Consider the following 19915-nt stretch of genomic DNA (forward strand, 5'->3'; position numbering starts at 1 on the left):
TAAATTCTATTTGATTATATGTAAATTTTATATTATATTTTATCTATTGTGTTGGAAATAAAGTATGGCAATTATGGAAGCTTCTGCTGTTATCGGTCTTATTTGTCATATCTTTGCGGCTGGTGTTGCAGCAGATTAGTTGCATATCCACTTTGGATTGCTTGGGCTTCTCTATTTTAGATATATTTATCGGTATGCTTTCGAAGATAGATACTATAAAGTCATTTCAACTATCTAGTTGGAAATTCAGCCGTCTCTGGGGAAATAGATAATAAGCGACGATGTGAATTAAATTAAAAACGTAGTTATACCAGACCGCGTACATAAAGAAAAAAATCTGTTTGCATAACATTTAACGTTATTGAGGAAAAGTTTACTCTTTGCAATTACCGATATTCTCAAACAATAGATAAGATTTCAATACATGCATATAAGTGCTTGAAGCTTATTGCTTGACATTTTTTACATTTTGATTGAAGTTCTACGCGCAATTAAGAGAGAGAATTGGAATAAAAAAGGCGCCTATCGAAAATAAAAATGAGAAAGCGAATTGAAAGGAAGCTCTTTTTTTTCAAAAGGGAAAGTCCCTGGAATTTCATCAGAAAGAACTATTATTTACTAAAGGAGAGGTCAAAAAAATGAATAAATAGTTGTAATAAATAATAAATTGTTTTACATATGTTATAGAAAAAAATTTCAGCCTTCTTTCAAATATTTTTATTTGTATTTTAAATGGAAAAAGTTTATTAATGTGAAAAATACTTTTTTTCCGTAAGTCATCTAATTTTTTACACAGTTATCATACTACAGTTGCAACAATTAATTTTGAATACTTTTGATGTACACATGGGTTAAATAGTATCGAGACATATTTTATTCATAATCAAAGGAAGGTAAATTCAAGAAATTAGAAAATTGGAAACACTTTCTTTTAAAAAATAAAGATGTTGTATTCACATAAGTGATAATCTATATATTTTTATTTCTAAATATTTCCAATTGCAGCCCTAAATTCTATGTTTTTTTAATATATCTGAATATTAAGAAATTTACAGATCAATCGATTGAATATAATTGTATATATACAAGAAAAATTTTTTGTGGTTGTTCCAAGATATGCAAATGTAATAAATATGTCACTCTACTAATACATTATTCCATTCTAGTCATCGTTCATAAGTAATTGAAGTCGCTAATGTAAATACAAACTTTATTCTAAAAAAAGATTAAATTTGATGTCATTTAAACAAAATGTGTAACATTAGAAAAATTGAAACATGACGAAATAAGAATTCGAAATCCCTGTTTTTATTAGCATATTTATCTGCAAAAAATTAATAAATAATAGCCATAATTTTCTCATTGCATATCAATTTAAACGATCCAAGATCTCGAAAAAGTTTAGTAAATACTGTCAATATAACATTTTAATATACAAGTGTATATCAAAACGTTGTTTGGAACAGCTAATAAATAAACACGCTTATTTTCTGAAACATTCCTTTATAATTGTATTATAAAGGTTGTATTATTATAATTGTATTGTAAATTAATCCTTTATAATTCCTTTATAATTATAACAGAATGTCGTTGATTTTTATTTTGCAATATTAAAAATATTTCAGACTATTTTTAATTTTTTTTTCTATATTTAATATTTTTTAACAGAATATTAAATAAAAACATTTATATTTCTAAAAATGGAATGATTAACTTGTTAGAATTGAATGGCAGTAAATTATCCACACAAAAACAGTTTCCCTTGAATTTTGTCCATTTATAAATTTGCATTTAGTACAGGATTTTGCTTTTGTGCCTTTTTCATTAAATGAAGATCTCACAAATCATTTCACTCTACGCCCCCGCACTTCTTTATTGGAAATAAAATGGCGTCTCATTCTACAGCAGTTGCCACCTTATTCTATAGCAATATTGAAAGGAATGTTTTGTTTCTTCTATTCTACTTGGGCAATTTTTTCAAAATTTCTTCCAGAAAATCCAGAAAGATTGGTTATTGTCACATTTCTTGAAAGGTTTTTATGATTATGGATAATATTCGGTATCTGTTAAGAAATGGAATTCATTTGTATTGCTAATTTACTTTATATGGTATTAACTTGCAAAGAAATACATTTATTTGAACTAGTACAGTTTTAAAAAGATTTTCCGTAAGATTTTCCGCGCAATTTCGTTTCATACATATTTTCACTTTTGAATAATGTATTTTATATCCCCAACAGGTGCAAATTATTATTTAAATTCCCTGGTGGTGAATAAGGTATTATGGAATAGAATTTAGATGTAATGCAAATTCACTTCATATGACTAACTTGAAAAGTAATACATTTTTACCTGTGTTGGTTTCTATAACTACATTGTCCCTTGGAAATTAAATTAAATTAAAGGAAATAAATATTCGAAATCAAATTTATTTGAAATCAGAATCATTATTTGTCGCCATGGAAAATTAAAAAAACAACAACCCATTTATTAAAGATAAATTTCGCAACTTTCACAATAAAAAGATGATATTAAATTGCCATTGTGGGAATATTGACTTAGAGAGTCTCTAGGATTGATATTTCCTGCATACAGTATATGCAATTAACGTATTGTTTATTCGTATCGTATATAAAAATATCGTTTTATCAATGCGCACGATGTCTACAAAGACAAATTATTTAATTTGATTCCTTTAAGATAAACAAATCTTCATTCCGGCTCAACAATGGTTATTATTGGGATTATTTTGAATATTTTAGATTTATAATTAGAGCATGAAACTATAATTTTTTCTCGTCTTTTTGTCAATTTTTTTCTTTTGCCTTGAGGGAACTGAGAATAATTTGTGCTCTATTTTATCATCTTAAATAATTTCTGTTCGAAACATAAGGCCACTTGGTGAGAGGCCCAGACTGTAAGGAACGATCGATCATCATTACGAACAATTGTATTAGAATTCAATTTTTATGTAAAAAGAATAATTTTTTGTTTAAATATAACTCTATAGCTACAATATCCCTTGGTATAATCAAAGTAAAAAAAATACCTAATAAATACATCTAAAATAAAAATAAACCATTTACTGACAAATACAATATTCATATAATTGACTAGTAGCAAAATGCCCTTTTCAATTACAGTCTTAATTTACACAAGATATATGGATCCTTGAAACAACTTTTATTAATAATTCCGAGTAATTTTTCCACATTTTGAATTCTCAAACTACTTAATGCTACAAATAAGGTATTGGTTTATGAATTATGAAAGATATAAAACAGTTAAAATGAATTCTGCGGCGAAAATATATTTGAAAGACTCTATTTTAGGCCGTAAAAAATTCCAATGAAACATGTTAATATCTTTAAGAAGACAATACTAAAAATAATTGCAAATAAGATTGAAGGTTGAAAATAGAAGAATACATGTATTACTTACTTCTATAATATTATTAAACGTTAATAGTATTTTATTAGCTTTATTTTATGTACTCAGACTGGCTGATTTTAAGAATACAAAAAGGCCACTTTCAGCAGAAATTAAAGCAAAGAATATTTGTTCTTATGTGATAATAATAATAATAATAATTTTTTAACTAAATTTAATAATTAATTTAACTATTTTGATTCATCATTTTTTATTATTACTGCAAATAATTATTTCGATTTGTCTAATATTTGAGAAAGTTAAAATATAATGAAATTTACTTCTTTTTAACTTCTATATTTGAAATTACAGAGACGAAAAAGTATAATAATGTGTTTAAAAATTATGGAAGTGAAAGAATGCATCCACTTAGTAAAGAATTACATGAAGGGACGCTACTATTCAAATGGATTTATTAATTTTTCTGTTACATTTTTTCAGATGATGCAGTAATAAAGTAACAAATGGGAATGTGATAATAGTTAATCCTTCAATTTCATACTTTATAATTTTTATTTTATGAAACTTATTCATTTTGATTTCCATAGTATGCCAAAATCATCGATGATGCCGATAAAATAACTTTTATATATTATAGAATTTATATGATAAATAAACAAACTTCATCAAGAGTAAAATTTGTTCATCATGAAAAAATTAGAATGTTTGATGCTCGTCTGTATTTTATATGGAGTTACTCAATGGACTGTGTTTCGTAAAATAGCATAGAATATCTTTCCCCGTTTAGTATCTCTTCTCTCAAATCGGCTGCCTTTAAAATTGGATAGGGGCGAGGTGGCCTGGAAGTAAGGTCTCGGCTTCGGAACAGGAGGATTTCCGGTTCAAGATCCGATGCCACTGAAGAGCCGCCGTGTAAGTGGGTCGGGTGCACGACTTGTCAAAAGTCCTTTTTCTGGTGTGGTGTGGAAGCTTGGAGAGAAGGGTACTAGCTCTAGAGTCATCTTCGTTACCTGACCGCGGATCAAAATTAGGAGGTATGCCTTAAAATAGCCCAAGTGTTGCTGTAATTAATTTAACCGAACTAATCTAATTAAAATTCGATACAAATCAGGAATTTTAATGTAAAAACTATATTCTGAATTTCATCCATTTTAAATATATTATCTCGTTTATATCCAAAAGCACAATCTGTTGCACAATATTGAGCGATATATTATATTATTTGATATTCACCAAAATTATAGAGTATTATAAATATTGTTTAATGTCATACAGTTGCTTAATATTGTGCAATATAAATGTGCTGCTAGTCATATACAAGAAAAAATAAATGTATAGATGGTCAAAACGTAGATGTATTTGGTCCAAGATTTAATACGGTATTATAATTTTTATGCAAAAAACAGATTACATGTTTTATTTTGATAAAGTGATGTTCTGTTATTCCATTTCTCTCTTTGATCTTTGACTCATTTTGATGTAGTAAACATACACAAAAGAACAAATACATAAACTTCGAAAAGCATTTAAATTTATATTGCATCATATGCAAATTTTGTCTTATATTTATTAAGCAAAAGAGAAGAGGAAAATGAAATAAAAAAATACACAACAATTCTTAAATTTTGAAAATTTTTGTTAATATTTCATCTAAGAATTTTTTTTACTAGAAAATTCAATTTTAATATTTTTGAAAATTTGGGATTTAATAAAACTATATTTTTGATTTAATTTTGGATAAAATATATTATGTAACCTTGAACAAAACTAGTTACTGCTGGGCTCAAAAAACTATTCCTGCTAGGGAAAAACAAAACTCTTAAGGAAAGAAGATTAAATAATTTAAATTCTTTTTGATGAAACATTAAAGGACATAACACACGAAAAACAATAATAGGACAAACAATGAATACTAATATTTAAGGAAAAGTACAATTCTCGGGGGTTAACATCACGCTTAAATCTATGATTCCAGAGCACAGACTGAAGTTTTATCGAGCAGCTGCTAGGTGGCAAGCTGGAAAAATAGTCGGATTAGAATTAGAATTAGCTCTTATTCTGAGTGAAATTCAGGTTTTACTAACTTGGCATATTGATATATTCACTACTAAAAATGCATTCTTATTAATATTTTTTTTGCTTCATCTAAAATATGCACATATGGTTAAATATTTTCCTTGTCGATTTATACGTCTGCACAAAACATGACCGCAGAATGATTCTTCATTTAAGAATGGATTTGCAACTTTTGTACAGCAGTGGAAGGTTCAAACTATTGCCATTCATTGCTTCGCTTTCATTTTAAAGGAACCAAATAAATCTCAATAAAGAAAAAAATATCTTCCACATTTGTAAGTAAAACTTTTTTCACATGCAAATATTGTATGAGTTTAAAAATAGGCTGCATTTAGCACGGAATTGAATATAGGTATTTGTTTCTTTAGTATTCGTTTTAAATAGCAAACCAAACAGACTTTCAAAAAGTAATAAGAATTATGCTTATAACAAAATTTGGTGAATATCGGAAAACAATTCTGAATGAAATTATTCAAATTTAGCATAATATGTAAAACACTGAATCAATAATTATATGTTTTCACTTTTACTTAACTTTACTTACTTTAATCTATACTTAACTTACTTTACTTATTCTACTCTATACTTACTTTACTTACTCTACCCTATACTTAACTTACTTACTTTACTCTATACTTAAAATAAAACATTTTGTGAAATACTGGATATTACATAATGAAAAAAATATTTATTAGGCATTATTAAAATATATCCAATCAGAAATAAGCTTAAAAAACGTTACCAGATTAAAAAAAGAAGATTATAAATACTATAATACAAAAATTTTCCGAATTTAAGAAGAAAAAAAAAGTAATGCATTAGTAACTGAATTTTAAAACATTTTTTTCGAGAAAAATGAGAAAAGAAAATCGTTAACTGTATTGTTAGTTTATTTCTGTATTTTTCGTCAGTTTTTTTATGTTTATTGTCGTTTATATTATTTACATTTCAGAAGCAAATGTGTACTTTCAATATTTTTTAAAATTTCTCTTGCATATAAATGTATAAACATTTTTAAAGTATGCATAATAAATATTAATTGTTATATCATATTTTTAAATTTTTTTTTCGTTTTTTTTAATGATGAAATTTTGTAAATAATTTTTCACTGAGGAGCTCGAGTTTTCTATTTTTTTATTTCTGTAAGTTCTGATTGATAAAACGACATTTTTATTAGTTTTGGATGTTTAAAATTTAAATGATTAATTTAATTAAATTTTGATTTCTACGTGTGAAGTTTAATGACAAGGAATCAGAGGAAATTCTGATTTTGATCAACATAAATTGAATTTAGGATTTTTAAGGATATTTTAAGATTTTTATTATAATGGATTTCAAATTCGTCATAATTATAAACATGAATAAAAAAAACTAGAAACAAAATTCTATGATTTTGCGCATTAATAAAATTGTGCTATTGTTCTTTTATGTTATATATTTTTAAAAAATATTAAGTGTCATTGTTTTATCATACATCTCAAATACATGTGCAAATTTTAATTATTTTTAAAAATTTTTTCAGCTTTATTTCTTTTTGAAATTATGCTGCAGTACACGGAATGGAAACCAGTTTTTACGATTATTCAGACTTTTATAATTGCATATTTAACGTACAAGCTATTACATTTCGTGAAAGAGTATCTGCAATGTCATGGAATTCTTCGATCATCCTCAATACCACGGATTAAAAGTCAAACATTTTGTATCCGTGAAATTGTTTATATTTCTGCTTTGAAAGCTATTTACAATAACTGTACTGCTACTTGTCCTGCTCTGTGTGGTAAGTATTCCCATATTGTAAAATTATTTCCAAAATTTCTATTTAGGGCATAATTCTAAAGCTTTATGCTTTTCCATATGTTTAATGAGATTTGTAATTACAAGAAAGGCACTGGAATTTATCCTACATTGTACAATCCGTAACAAAAAATAATGAGACTTTTCTATTATTTTGTTATTTATTATGGCGTCTTCACAAAACTGGTATCGATGGAAAGTTTTCGGAAGGATAAATTTTATTTCAAGAAAATTAATACTAATACTAATTCATTAACTAATAATTAGTATTATTAATTAAGTAGTATCTAGAAATTTTCCCATGACAAAAATCGAGATTTTTTAATAAATGGACAAAGTAAGCCTTTTTTAAATATATTGATCAAATTTCGCTCCAAAATTGGCAATAATTCTTAAGATATAACAAATTAATTTTACTTGCATATAGACACCGACTAAAAATACAATATTAGATCAGGGGTAGCGAACTTTATGGATCAACGTGAGATTTTTTTAAAAGAAATGTTTAATGAGGTATACAAGTGCCGTCAAATAATTTTGACTTGTGATTAATGGAGAAAATAATAAAACTAAATACTAACAACTTTTTATTAAGTACGAAAAAATAATTTGGCACAGTATAGTAGTGTAGGTTTTAGTTATACGTGTAATCCAAATTAAAGTAACATTAGTGTGACTTCTTTTGTTGCAGATTAGATGACAACTTATAACTTATATTTGGATTGCAATATGTTTCTATTCGCAGAATGCATACTGAATTTGAGTCATCTGCCAAACGGTGTCTAAGCGAGTCTTTCACGTTATTTATCTCTGAAAATAATGACTCGCAGGCATAGGTAGATGGAAATATGGTTAAAATAGCATGAGTCAGCTTCTCCAAATCGTTAAATGGCATAGTTTCTTATACTGCTTGTTAATTTTTCTATTTCAATGAATTCCAACTTTTTCCTTGTTTCAATAAAATTTTGAATCCATATTGAACTAGACTGGAAATCAATCTGTTGCATTTCAAATTCTTCGATTTCCAACTAATCGAATTGGTACAAGTTCAGTTTATCAATGGAAGTCACATCAGGTAGGGTATATCATGAACTTGAGCGTTTCTGTTAAATCTTTGAACTGAGAAAATCTGGATGAAATTTCTTTGATTGATTACGGAAATACATTCTTCAATGACTTTTTCTTCGTCTGGTTTCTTATGTACATCTAAATCTTATATATATATATTTAAGTTTCGGAAATACCTGCAGTTTTTCTTAATAATACTGCTCCTAAAACATGCAATCCAGCGTCAAAAGCGTGAATGAGATCCATCATGACGGTAATTGTTTTATTTGTACCTTGAAGCTTTACGTTCATTTTATTGAAATGTTGGTATATGTCTGTAAAAACATCAATTTTGAAAGCTACATAACATCCAACAGCTGTGGATAATGTTGAATTTCCTACTCTTTTGTAGAATCAGTCTGATTTCTTCCAAGCAGTCAACAAATCCTTGAAGTACGTTCCCGCGGCTCAACCAGAGAACATTATTAGCATACAGCAAGCCATTATAAACCTAGTTGACTTAGTTCAACAAATCCTCTGTTTCGTCTTAGAGACGCCTTTCCCCTATTCCAGCTGTAGTCATCAGGAAACCGGCGCATGCGCAGTTTCTGTTGAACTTTGATACGCTTCTTTTTTATTACTTTGTGATTCACTAATTTGTAATGCCTAATTAGAGATGGATATGTCTGCTGTTGCTGTGTGTGCACGTGCTTTTGTGATGTTATGTTAATGTGCTTTAGATGCCTTCGTCAGTAGCTGCTTTATGTATAATAAATGGAAAAAAGACAGATCAGGTCCCTTTTATTTGAGTACCCACGATCAGCCTCAAACTTTTGCTTAGTTAAAGCCTGCGAAGAAATGAGGTTGACTATTTTTGTGACTAACTCCATTTCATTATCAAGAGATGTTAAACCACTCTTCGAACACAAGACTTGTTGGTGAATAAGGCAGGGAAGTTTCGAATTCAAGAATCGCATCTCCTACGTCTGTTTGAAATAAACTAATGAACCCATTTTTTGCCCACCATATTTGGAGCACTATCAGTTACTGAAACAATTCTTTTCAAATCAATGTTTTCCTCAGCAAGCGAATTTTTAACAACCTAACAAATATCTGTGCCCTTTATTAAATGGAATGGGAACATTCGCGTTTGTTCATAAAATTTCATAGTGAATTTTGTTATTTTGAACTAACATGCAAACCGTTTTGAGCGACGATGTGCCCAAAATATTATGTCAAGTACCATCAATGGCACGCATGCCAATGGTTCGCCATCCGTGTATTAGATGAATCTTAAATTACATTTATTGTGTTTTATTTCACAGCAAATACGAAAAATTAACCAAACGTGATTCAGTCTGATATTTAGCTGGAAGTTACATTTTTCGAATTCCAAGTACTTCAATATTTTTCAAAATATTTTCGAAACTTCTTCTATGATTAATGCCACCTTAGATATTTCAATAACACTTAGAAATTGTATTATTGTAAATTAAATATATTAGCCCTCGTGTTTTTAAGTGAAATTTTGTTTAATTAGTAAAAAAATAACAAGTATAAATTTATTTGAAGTCAATGAATTGATGTCTTTATTTAAAATTGAAAATTTTAATTTCAGATGAGAAAGATTATTAATCAAATAGAAAATTCATTAAGCCGAAAGGCATTTTTTGTTACTAATGTAGATATTACGCTTCGGTTTTAGATTTCAAAAAATATTTGAATTAAATCAACAGAATAAGTAAATTTATGACCTTAAATTACAGAAATAAAGGTTGTGCAACGTAACATAACTCAGTTGGTTCTTCTAGTGAAAAAAAATTGCATGAGGATGAAATTTATGGTGATGGAACAATTCATCACTAAAATTATCATTTTTTTAATATTTCACAAGAATTAAAATTTTATTTTTAAAATTTTTTCTTATAAGAAGCATGGAAGGAATTGTATGTAATCAACAGTAATTGGACCCCATGAATTAAATATATTAAATATTATCTAAAAATCATCATATGTTCGATTTTTCTGAAGTAAAAAAAAATTTCTCTCCGTAAGCTGAAAGGCATAACTAGATTCCTTTACATCTATTTGTCAACAAAATCTATCTGATATCTTTTATTATATCTGACAACATAAATCCTTGATCCAGCCAGTTATTATGAATAATAGGGCTTGAAAAATAATATTTCCTTTCCTGACTTCTAAGATATTGTAACTATCAAAAATTTTCGAATACAAAAGTTATTTGTTTTAATGAGGCGCTAATTTGACTAATTCGATTTATTTTTCTATCTTCAATATTAAAAAAGTTACAGCGAAATGAAAATTTCTACTACTTCTAAACATTTAATCTGAGACACAATTCTAATTTAGATATACTATATGGTTGCTTTCTTCATTTGATTCATGGAAAAGTGACTAAAATTAAAGTTTGCACCCGAAAAAAATCTGTCAACAAATATAACTTTTCCTTCGAGCCATTAAAAATCGTAAATTATTTTTTTGTTCTAAAGTGCACATGACTTTAAGAATTTTGAAATTTACACGAGTTAAGAAGGTGGGTAGCTCCTTAAGAGGAACATTTCTCAGGTGTGGGTTAGCCACAGTGCTATATTCAATCTATCATTACGTGAACCTTTAAATACACAGCTTATGTAGTTCCACTACAAAAGGGTTTGAATAAGCTACGATTCTAGGAAATATCACAATCAGTGCTTGTTTCGTTAAAATTTTACCCGCCTTCTTTTTCTAATGAAAAAATTAGAGGCGATTCTAAATATTAGATAATATGATAAATGACTAAATAATTCAATGGAAAGTATTGTCAAAATAAAATATTTGAGTTTTTAAAATTATAATATAAAATTTTACATTACATACAAACGTATTAATATATGATTAAGTATGCCAAGTTACGTGATGTATTCATTTTTCAAATTATAGGTGGACTTCAAGCAATGATAGGTTTGAGCCTTATATACGGAAAGAATGGTTTGTTTAGACTCCTTATACTATTTAAACCATGTGTCATTTTCTTCAAAGCAGAAGCAGTCGAAGTGAGTAAAATAAGAAAAAAAAAAGGAAAAAAGAAATTTCTGTTTTAATATGGATGTTTTTTTACCACATATTTTACTAATTTTTCTTTCTTTGTAAAAATGTCTGTCAGTAAAATGTTTTTTTTTAATTTTTAAATGATTTTGAATATTTTATCAAATTATAGGCTTCAGTTGAATATTGCATTATATAAAGTTATTATTAATTTTATTTTATGTAAATTTGTTTTTAAATATTTTGTGTTCACAGTTTTTTTATCTCTAAACCACATAAAGGGTCAAATTTCAAATTTTGTTTTATTTATCTACAGTACAATCAAGAGTAACCGGTTCTCTATTATCCGGCTTCCTTATTATCCGTCCTAGTTATCTTTTATGGTAATTAAATGTGAAGGTTTTGTGTCTTTAGAAGCATTTTCCAGAATTTTGGATAAACTGTAGGAAAAAGAATTCTGAAATTTATAGCTATTTTATAAAGCACAGACAAGGGCTTCTATTTTAACTGGACAAGTTACTGTCAACTGCTTCTAAGATTCATCGGGTAGTGATCGCGTTCATATTCTGCGTGGCTTGAAGTAAATAGAGGACATAGTATTCAATAAGAAATGGGAAAAAATTCCTTATAATAATAACTTTCGGCATAAAAATTTCATTTTCTGTTAATAGCTGTCAAAGAAATGAATTCATGAATTCCGACCTATCCAGTTTTTTTGTTATCTGGTCTGCCTTTCAGCCATATTAGGCCGTATACTCGAGAGTGTATTGTATTATAACTCTCTTAATAGATGTAAAGGTCTCTCTGATCAGAATGTCTTTTTTTTATAGTTTTTGATTCCTTAAATTCTTTTATTAAATAAAATCTTTAAATAAAATTTTCTGTCTAAATAAATTTTTTTGTGTGTTTGCATACATTTCAAAATGTCGCAAAATATCCCCGGATTTTGTACAAATTGCTCTCAGTGCAAGGATCGTTTTATATAAAAACCATGGCAAATTAAAAAAAATAAACATTAATATTATTTGAATCAATTTTAGTTTGTCATTCGATAATTTTTGTAGCAAAGTTGTAATATAATGCTAGTGAAATGATGCAAATAATAATTTAAAGGATAAAATTAATATATGTATTTCAGGACTTCCATTTCGGCGATATTACAGCTTCATTGCTTTAAGCTTTTTGTTATGAGTAAATTCCAGGTTTTCACTCGGCCAGTTATAAGATGACCAGTAGGCAGCGCATCTGTGGAAAAGCTGGAAAATGCTGTTCGGTCGTTGGCAAGTAATTGTCCCGACGAGACGAAAACATGGCGCTGTATTGTATTTTTTTCTTACTGTGCATGCGTGTGCAGAAGTTGGCGTTTTTTAGCGAGAAAAACTTGATCACTTATCATAGATTAAATGCGACATTTTTTTGCTCTTTGTTCTTTGTGATGCTATATTTATTTGCATCAGAAATAACAAATTATTTTTTATTTTGTTTGCTATTTTTTTAATTTCCCATTTTTTCCCTATAGTTTTTCAAATTTTATGTTGACCTTCCTTTTATTTTATCACGCTTCTTTGTATAAATATTTATCATTTGAATACGAAGCGCTGTGAAAGAAGAAAATTCAGGAACGCCAAAACGGCAATTTATAGAAAAGCATGGAATGCCTAAATCTATCTTATGAAATTATTGCAAACATAAATCAGTCCTTTTTTGCGGATGCTTTTCCTACTGGCCGTCTTATAACAGGCTGAGTGCGAATCCGGCATTTTATTTAACGTTTCTATGAAGTAATTTCTCCTTCAAATAGCGCTGTTAATTAACATTTTTAATTATTTAACTTTTTTTTTTACATTTTTAATTATTTAACTTTTGTAATAAGCAACTAATGTTTATTCTTTTAATAATTTTTGTTACTTTATCACCTCACTTTTAAGAATTTAACCACATTTTTAAAAATGTGTCTGTTAAAGTGTCTGTAAATATGTAGTAAATATTAGGCTATATTTGTAAATTTCAACAATATTACATTCATTGAATTTATGACCCATACAGTAGCTTCCAGAGTATTCCAGTGACAGCAAACTTATCGAATTACTTGCTACTACTTATTTGTTCTTTCAACAACCGCAATACATTATAAATAGAGACAGGTAACGTTACGAAAACTTACTTATTCCCCACCCCTAGTTCTTTTATTCACTTGATATTTAGGACAGTCAGTTCAATATTTTGTATTTAAGAAGGAAATTGATCTACTGGATGGGGTAACTTTAATATGAATGAAGCCATGACACACATAATCTTTAAAATTGATGACAAATTAAACATAATTCACAATAAATATTGTAGTGACTATTTTGATTCTGCAAAAAAAATCAGGATATGTATAGTTTTACTATATTAATTGCTGAATTCTAATTTACCACACACATACACTAATTAGGCTATTAACATATTTTAATCAAGATCCCGCACCCCTATTATTCCCGTGGTCTAGATAGCTGTAAAATAGATAAACCTCCGCTGATTCATAGAAACATGCTAGAGGGTGTGACTATAAACACTTTACGTACTTGACTGATGTGTGTAGCAGGAGCGCCTATTGAAAACTTCCATTTATTATTTCTAAATATGATTTTATTATTTCTTAAAGAATGCATTTTTCAAAGAAATGTTATTAACTATTCTACAGTCAATAGTACGTAGAATCAAAGAATTTCCATTATCCATCTTATTTTCTAATATATTCTGATAATGGGACTTGAAATAAGAGAAACAAGATTTAAATATTGATTTATTTTTCCAATCAGATACTATATAAATTATTTTATTAATAGGAATCTTCAGTTCCAAGACACATACTGATGGTAAATTATATATATATTGTGAAGAATATGTCTTTTTTAATTGGAGTTCTGATGTTTTAAATTAATAAATATATGTTTCAGGCTGTTTTGAGCAGTTCAGAGATAATTAATAAAAGCACGGAATATTCACTCTTGCGGTCAGCGATTGGTAATGGACTAATAACAAGGTTTGTCAGCAGTATTCTTTTGATATTTTTTTCGATCGAGCAAATATCTTTTATTACATTTCTTTCTTTTATTACATCTTTTATTCTCTTACATATTTACATTTCTGTCTTTTTTAGATTATTTTTTTTCCACAGATGATTTAAACAATCGAACATGCAATTTTAGTTTCAAATAATGTGCACGTTATTTTATATTTTGTTTACAAATTCGTTCCAAATATCAATAATGTATTAAAAATAATTCGTAAATAGCCAAAGAGTACGTAACAGATGAATTAAATTAAAATAATCGTTATTAAATTGAACCCAGATGATATCTTACATAACCTAACAACAATGCAAAGGTTTTTCACAGATATTTAATTATTGTTTAGGTTTTTCCGAATTCCTCTTGGGTTTGTGTTCTCACTATTTTACTTCTGTGTTCTAAATTATGCCATGCTTTACATTAATTTCCAAGAAAAATGAGGAGAATCGAATATATAAATATTTATGTTTTGAAATATTAAATTTTCTCGTTTTATACCAATGATTTGGTGAATGGGATGAATTTAAGCTAATATAAGAAAAAACGAACAAAGATTTATGTTTGAACAAGGGATACAACTTTTACTACTAAATATATCTGAGTTTTTTTCCAAACTTTGATGGACTATTACAGAGAACAGTATTGGAGAAAACTGAACTTTTTATCAAAAGTTATGAGTAACCATGGTTGCTTTTCGATATTATCGCCATGAAGATACAACAGTTGTCATATTTGTAGAAAAAGTTGCTATCTCTTCCTGGAAAATGTTGTCGCCAGTGATGTCAGAAGGACCTTAGCATTTGTTTGAACCTCCTCACAGATCTGGAATTTTATTTTGGCTTCCTAACCAGTTCTTTAATTCATTGAGGATTAGGAATCACTCGGTTCTAAACCCGCATTTTCCATGAAAGAAAACAAGAGCACAGTATTTTCGCAATAAAAAATCTTGCTCAATGAATTAATCATATAGTTCAAAAGAAATGGAGGACGCTGACATTTAAGAGAACGAGCTGGACTACCAGCATAATTAAATTGTGATTGTAGAAAATGAATAAACATTTCTTTCTCTATAATAGACATTTCTTAAAAGAAAATTATAAAGAAACTTTAAAATTCATTTCGCACAATTTGTAGAACATTCTTTGAAGAAAGGGTCAGAAATTTGATCCACCGTTATGATAAATACTTGAATATTCAAAGTCATTATATCCAATATTAATCTGATTTGTGCGTAACTCTTGTTAATACTTTTTCTCTACTTCTTTTTATGGTCCAAAGGAGCATGACAGAAAAAAAGGCTCTTATATTAACATTTCTAACTCAAAGAATTTATGTAGATAAAGTGCATTGAATTGCCATTTGGTATCATTATTATTATTATGTTAATTCAATAAGAAAAACTGACTTCATCTGGTGGACAAATTTTGAAAATAATTTTTTTTTTCATCAGTTATCCATAAAGAAAATTTCGGTAACAGCTATTCTGTACTCGCAAATTCAAAATTGTACATACTTCAAAATTGTAGGTTGGGGGGGGGGTCTAAATAATTGAACTACCTACAAAACAACAGAAACATAGCAAACTTGATGCTTAGTCTTGTATTTTGATAATGTTTAATACATTTGATTCTGCCTCCCCCTTAGGCACCTCGAAAGCAGCAATTAAAGATTTTGGTTGAAAAAAATCCATCCTGTTGTTGAAATGAAATGAAACACACTGCTCACAATTTATTACCATCAAATACAGCAACATTTTGCAATACAGGTATAAAAAGATACGTTACCTTAACATAAAAATCCATCCTGTTGTTGTTGTTTCTTAAGGCACTTACTTGCCATGGACAAGCTTGCTGTTACAAAGACAGCGATTTTAAGCCGGCTGGAGTGTCTCTTGTTTTATCAGTAGCGCCAACTAGGGCCAAGAGTACGACTTTGCTACTCTTTGCCTGCACAACCCCTTTTTAAAGGAGGGCACATTCATACATCTCACGATAGAACAACGGAAGAACAACCGGGACAAGAACCCAGGACGCCCATATCACAGTGAAGACGCGCTATCCACATGCCAGGACGCCGGCATATTCCATTCTTCTCCTGTCAGCTTAGAACTTGCAACTTTGATATTTTACATTTTTTTTAACAAGAGATTCCAACATGGAAATGAAATGAAATAAACTGCTCACAATTTATTACCATCAAATACAGCAACATTTTGCAATACAGGTATAAAAAGATACGTTACCTTAACATAAAGATTGTGGCATGCAGCAATATGAATTATGTTTTTATGTAATTCATTTTATAATGTACATAACAATATATTTCATGGTCTACGACTCATTTGTCGATAATGTATTTTATTGTTTCTCATTTTATTGAATATCATTTCTCCCAACGGAACTTTCATTGGCGATAACTTAAATAGATTAACCCTTTACACTCGTAAAAATAATCTAAGTAATTTTTAAGTTGAATTTCCCTGAAAAAGTAATCTACATGTTTTACCATTCTGTAGGCATTTTTGACAATCAAATATCGAAAAATAAATAAATAAAATGCTAAAATGATGCAGCGTCTTGAATGGTGAGGGAGAGGCACCATCCGAGTGCAAAGAGATAATGCGAAATTAATAAAAATAGTTGTAAGTTCATTAAAGGATATAAATATTTACAAATCACAAATACATATTACTTAAAGATTTGCATTTAAGCTAAATACAGCTAGTATTTTTTTGTTTGTTTGTTTAGAATTAAAGACAAACAATGTATTTCTTTTAGAATTAAAGACAAACAATGTATTTCTTTTAGAATTAAAGACAAACAATGTATTTCTTTTAGAATTAAAGACAAACAATACATTTCTTTTAGAATCAAAGACTTTCTGAAGTTCACTTCGCTAATAATTTTTTGATATTTTATAGCTTAGGGACAGACTGGAGAAAGCAGAGAAAGCTTTTAACGCCAACATTTCACTTCTCGATTCTGGATGATTGCATACCTATATTCCAAAAACAAGCTAATGTTCTGATTTCAACTATAAAATCTCGTATTCAGGAACCTTGGATCGATATAGCGCCTTTGTCACATTTGTGCGCTTTGGATATTATTTGTGGTAAGCATAAAAATTTTATGTCATCGCTAATGCGTTTTTTCTGAAAGATTAAATGAAAATTTTAAAAAAATTGTGTATTTTTATATATAATCATAAAATACAGAGAAAAAATAAAGCAACACTTGATTTTTATATGAAATTATGCCAGAAGTAAAAGTGTTTTGATGTCCTTCATTTGATAAAAATAATTACGTTATTTGGGGATTTCGCACTTTATCAAAGCAGTGCCTTTGGAAAAAGAAAAGTATATAGAAGTTAGTTTAGATTATAGACCATAATGGACTATATATATGGATGCCACGTTATATGGCCTACAGAGAAGAATTCTTCACATAAGAGTTCCAATAACTGAAATTGTGGAACTGTTGGTTTATCATCATGCCCAAAAGACCTGCTAGAAGATAATTTATGTTACTTATACTGCCTGATAATTTGTAGGATTGCAAATACATTAGGCGAATTTAATTAACTTATTTCCTTTGAGAATCACCACCATAATTTTTAGCGATAGGGAAACAAACATAGATTTTGGAGCAGTTGTTGTTTTCATTTAATAGACTATGGAGATTGGCCGAGGAGATCTCTTGGAGAGGTTGTTTCCATATGTCCTGTCCAATAACTTCGTTAGAGATATGTTGTTCGATAAGACTTCATAGAACACGGATGCCAGGGCTAGATGGGGATTGTACATTCATTAGATATTTGGTTAAATACAATTCTGATATAGATAAATTTTTATTTAGGTTTTTTTTTGCAATTGGAAAGCCTTTAACGTTCACAATAATAAAAAAGTCAAAAGATTCAATTATTTTTTTTATCAGAACATATAATTATTTGCTATATAAAAAAGAAATTTTTTCCTTAGTGTAACTGTATAATATGTCCTTTTATATATTCCAAATAGTTAAAGTAATATCTTGAATATATATAAATAATTATATACTTCATTTATTATTAATATATTTTATTGGCTATTTGCTGATAATTATTGAAACTGTATACGACAAAACTTTAAAAATATGGATTATTATGTTTTTCAATTAAATATTACTAGAATTACAAAATTATTTATCTGAGATTTAAGGTAGCCTTATAAATATGCTGCTGTTTTTTTATTAGTTAAAATCTTGAATTATCTTTAAATTATAGTCAGTCTGGTGATAACACGGATAATCTGAATACTGTAATACTTTTTCATTTCAGTGATAATATTTATATGGTTTGATAGCTTCAAGAATATGGAATAATTTGTAATCATCATCATATTTTGTTGAATTCAGTTATTCTCATTACACTAGGAATTATGTGATCCTTTATGAAGAATGTCAAAATAAATTTTGTACAATTAGTATATTGGTTTTATGACTAAACAAAAAGTTAAAAATTGACAATCCAATTGATATGAGGGCAATTTGGAGATATATGATTATAATATTCATTATGCCAACTGTAAATTAAAAGCTCTAGTTAATGTTATTCATAAAGATATTCTTTATGTATTTCGATACTAGCAAAAACATAAGTTATTCTAAATCCAGACATACAAATAAAAACAGAAAAATTTCTCATTCGTAAGTATGACAAGACAGAATAGCATTGTTGACCTGATATTGATGTCTCATGTTGTTCATAATACTTTCAATAAATTATAAAGGTAATAACCGTTTGACCAAATATATAAACCGATGTACGATTTGATGAAGGAATGAAAGGTAGCCACACGCCACCTATAAACTTTTTATACATGCACAACGAGATTGAGATCGGGAAACCGTACTGTTCATTTCATTTGAATTATAGTTTCTTTCTCAAGAAAGGTCAAGCGTTACCTTCTTCTGAAATAAAATATTACAATTGTGCCTGCTTTCAAGCAATCTTTGAATATTAAGAGCTTCATGTAGCAATAGAGGGAGTCGCTTTTACTATAGATCCTCCTCTCCATACAAGAACATTACCTCCGACATTGATGTCATCTTCTTGTAAGTTAAACGGATTCATGTGCAATAGATAGAGGTAGTTTATTTTTGCTAAAGATCCCCCTCTCCATATAATAACATTACCTGTGACATCTCTGTCAATTTTTTGTAAATCTTAAACGGATTATATAAAGTATTAACACGTTTACATATGTGAATATATTGAGAATCATCCAGTAAAACGAAACAGGAATGAACACTGAACAGAATAAGCTTCTTCTGATTTTTCATTCCAGCTTACATTTTCCCCCAATTCAAACAATCTCTCCTGATAGAGAAATTATAAAGATGCATAATATCTGTCGTCTGGTATACAAACCTTTTTCATTCAACCTTACACGCTGATACACTTCTTTAGTATAACAAATATAATCGCTTATTCTAAAATGAAGTGGAGCCATCATCCTATTATGA

The 19915-nt window shown here is 28.4% G+C and overlaps 1 protein-coding gene across 1 annotated transcript in view; it reads left to right on the top strand.

The window, feature by feature from the left end:
* Positions 1 to 5616: 5616 nt before the first annotated feature.
* The window catches only part of LOC129988303 (cytochrome P450 4c3-like), a 38400-nt gene continuing 24101 nt past the window's right edge, over positions 5617 to 19915 (top strand). Inside the window, exons 1-5 of the mRNA XM_056096495.1 lie at positions 5617 to 5741; positions 6989 to 7246; positions 11254 to 11366; positions 14301 to 14386; positions 17335 to 17525. Coding sequence (XP_055952470.1) covers positions 7009 to 7246; positions 11254 to 11366; positions 14301 to 14386; positions 17335 to 17525 — 628 coding nt within the window. The 5' untranslated portion in view covers positions 5617 to 5741; positions 6989 to 7008. The remainder of the gene's footprint in view (positions 5742 to 6988; positions 7247 to 11253; positions 11367 to 14300; positions 14387 to 17334; positions 17526 to 19915) is intronic.

Source organism: Argiope bruennichi, chromosome 10 (genome assembly GCF_947563725.1).
Source record: "Argiope bruennichi chromosome 10, qqArgBrue1.1, whole genome shotgun sequence".
In the NCBI taxonomy this organism is placed as follows: domain Eukaryota; kingdom Metazoa; phylum Arthropoda; class Arachnida; order Araneae; family Araneidae; genus Argiope; species Argiope bruennichi.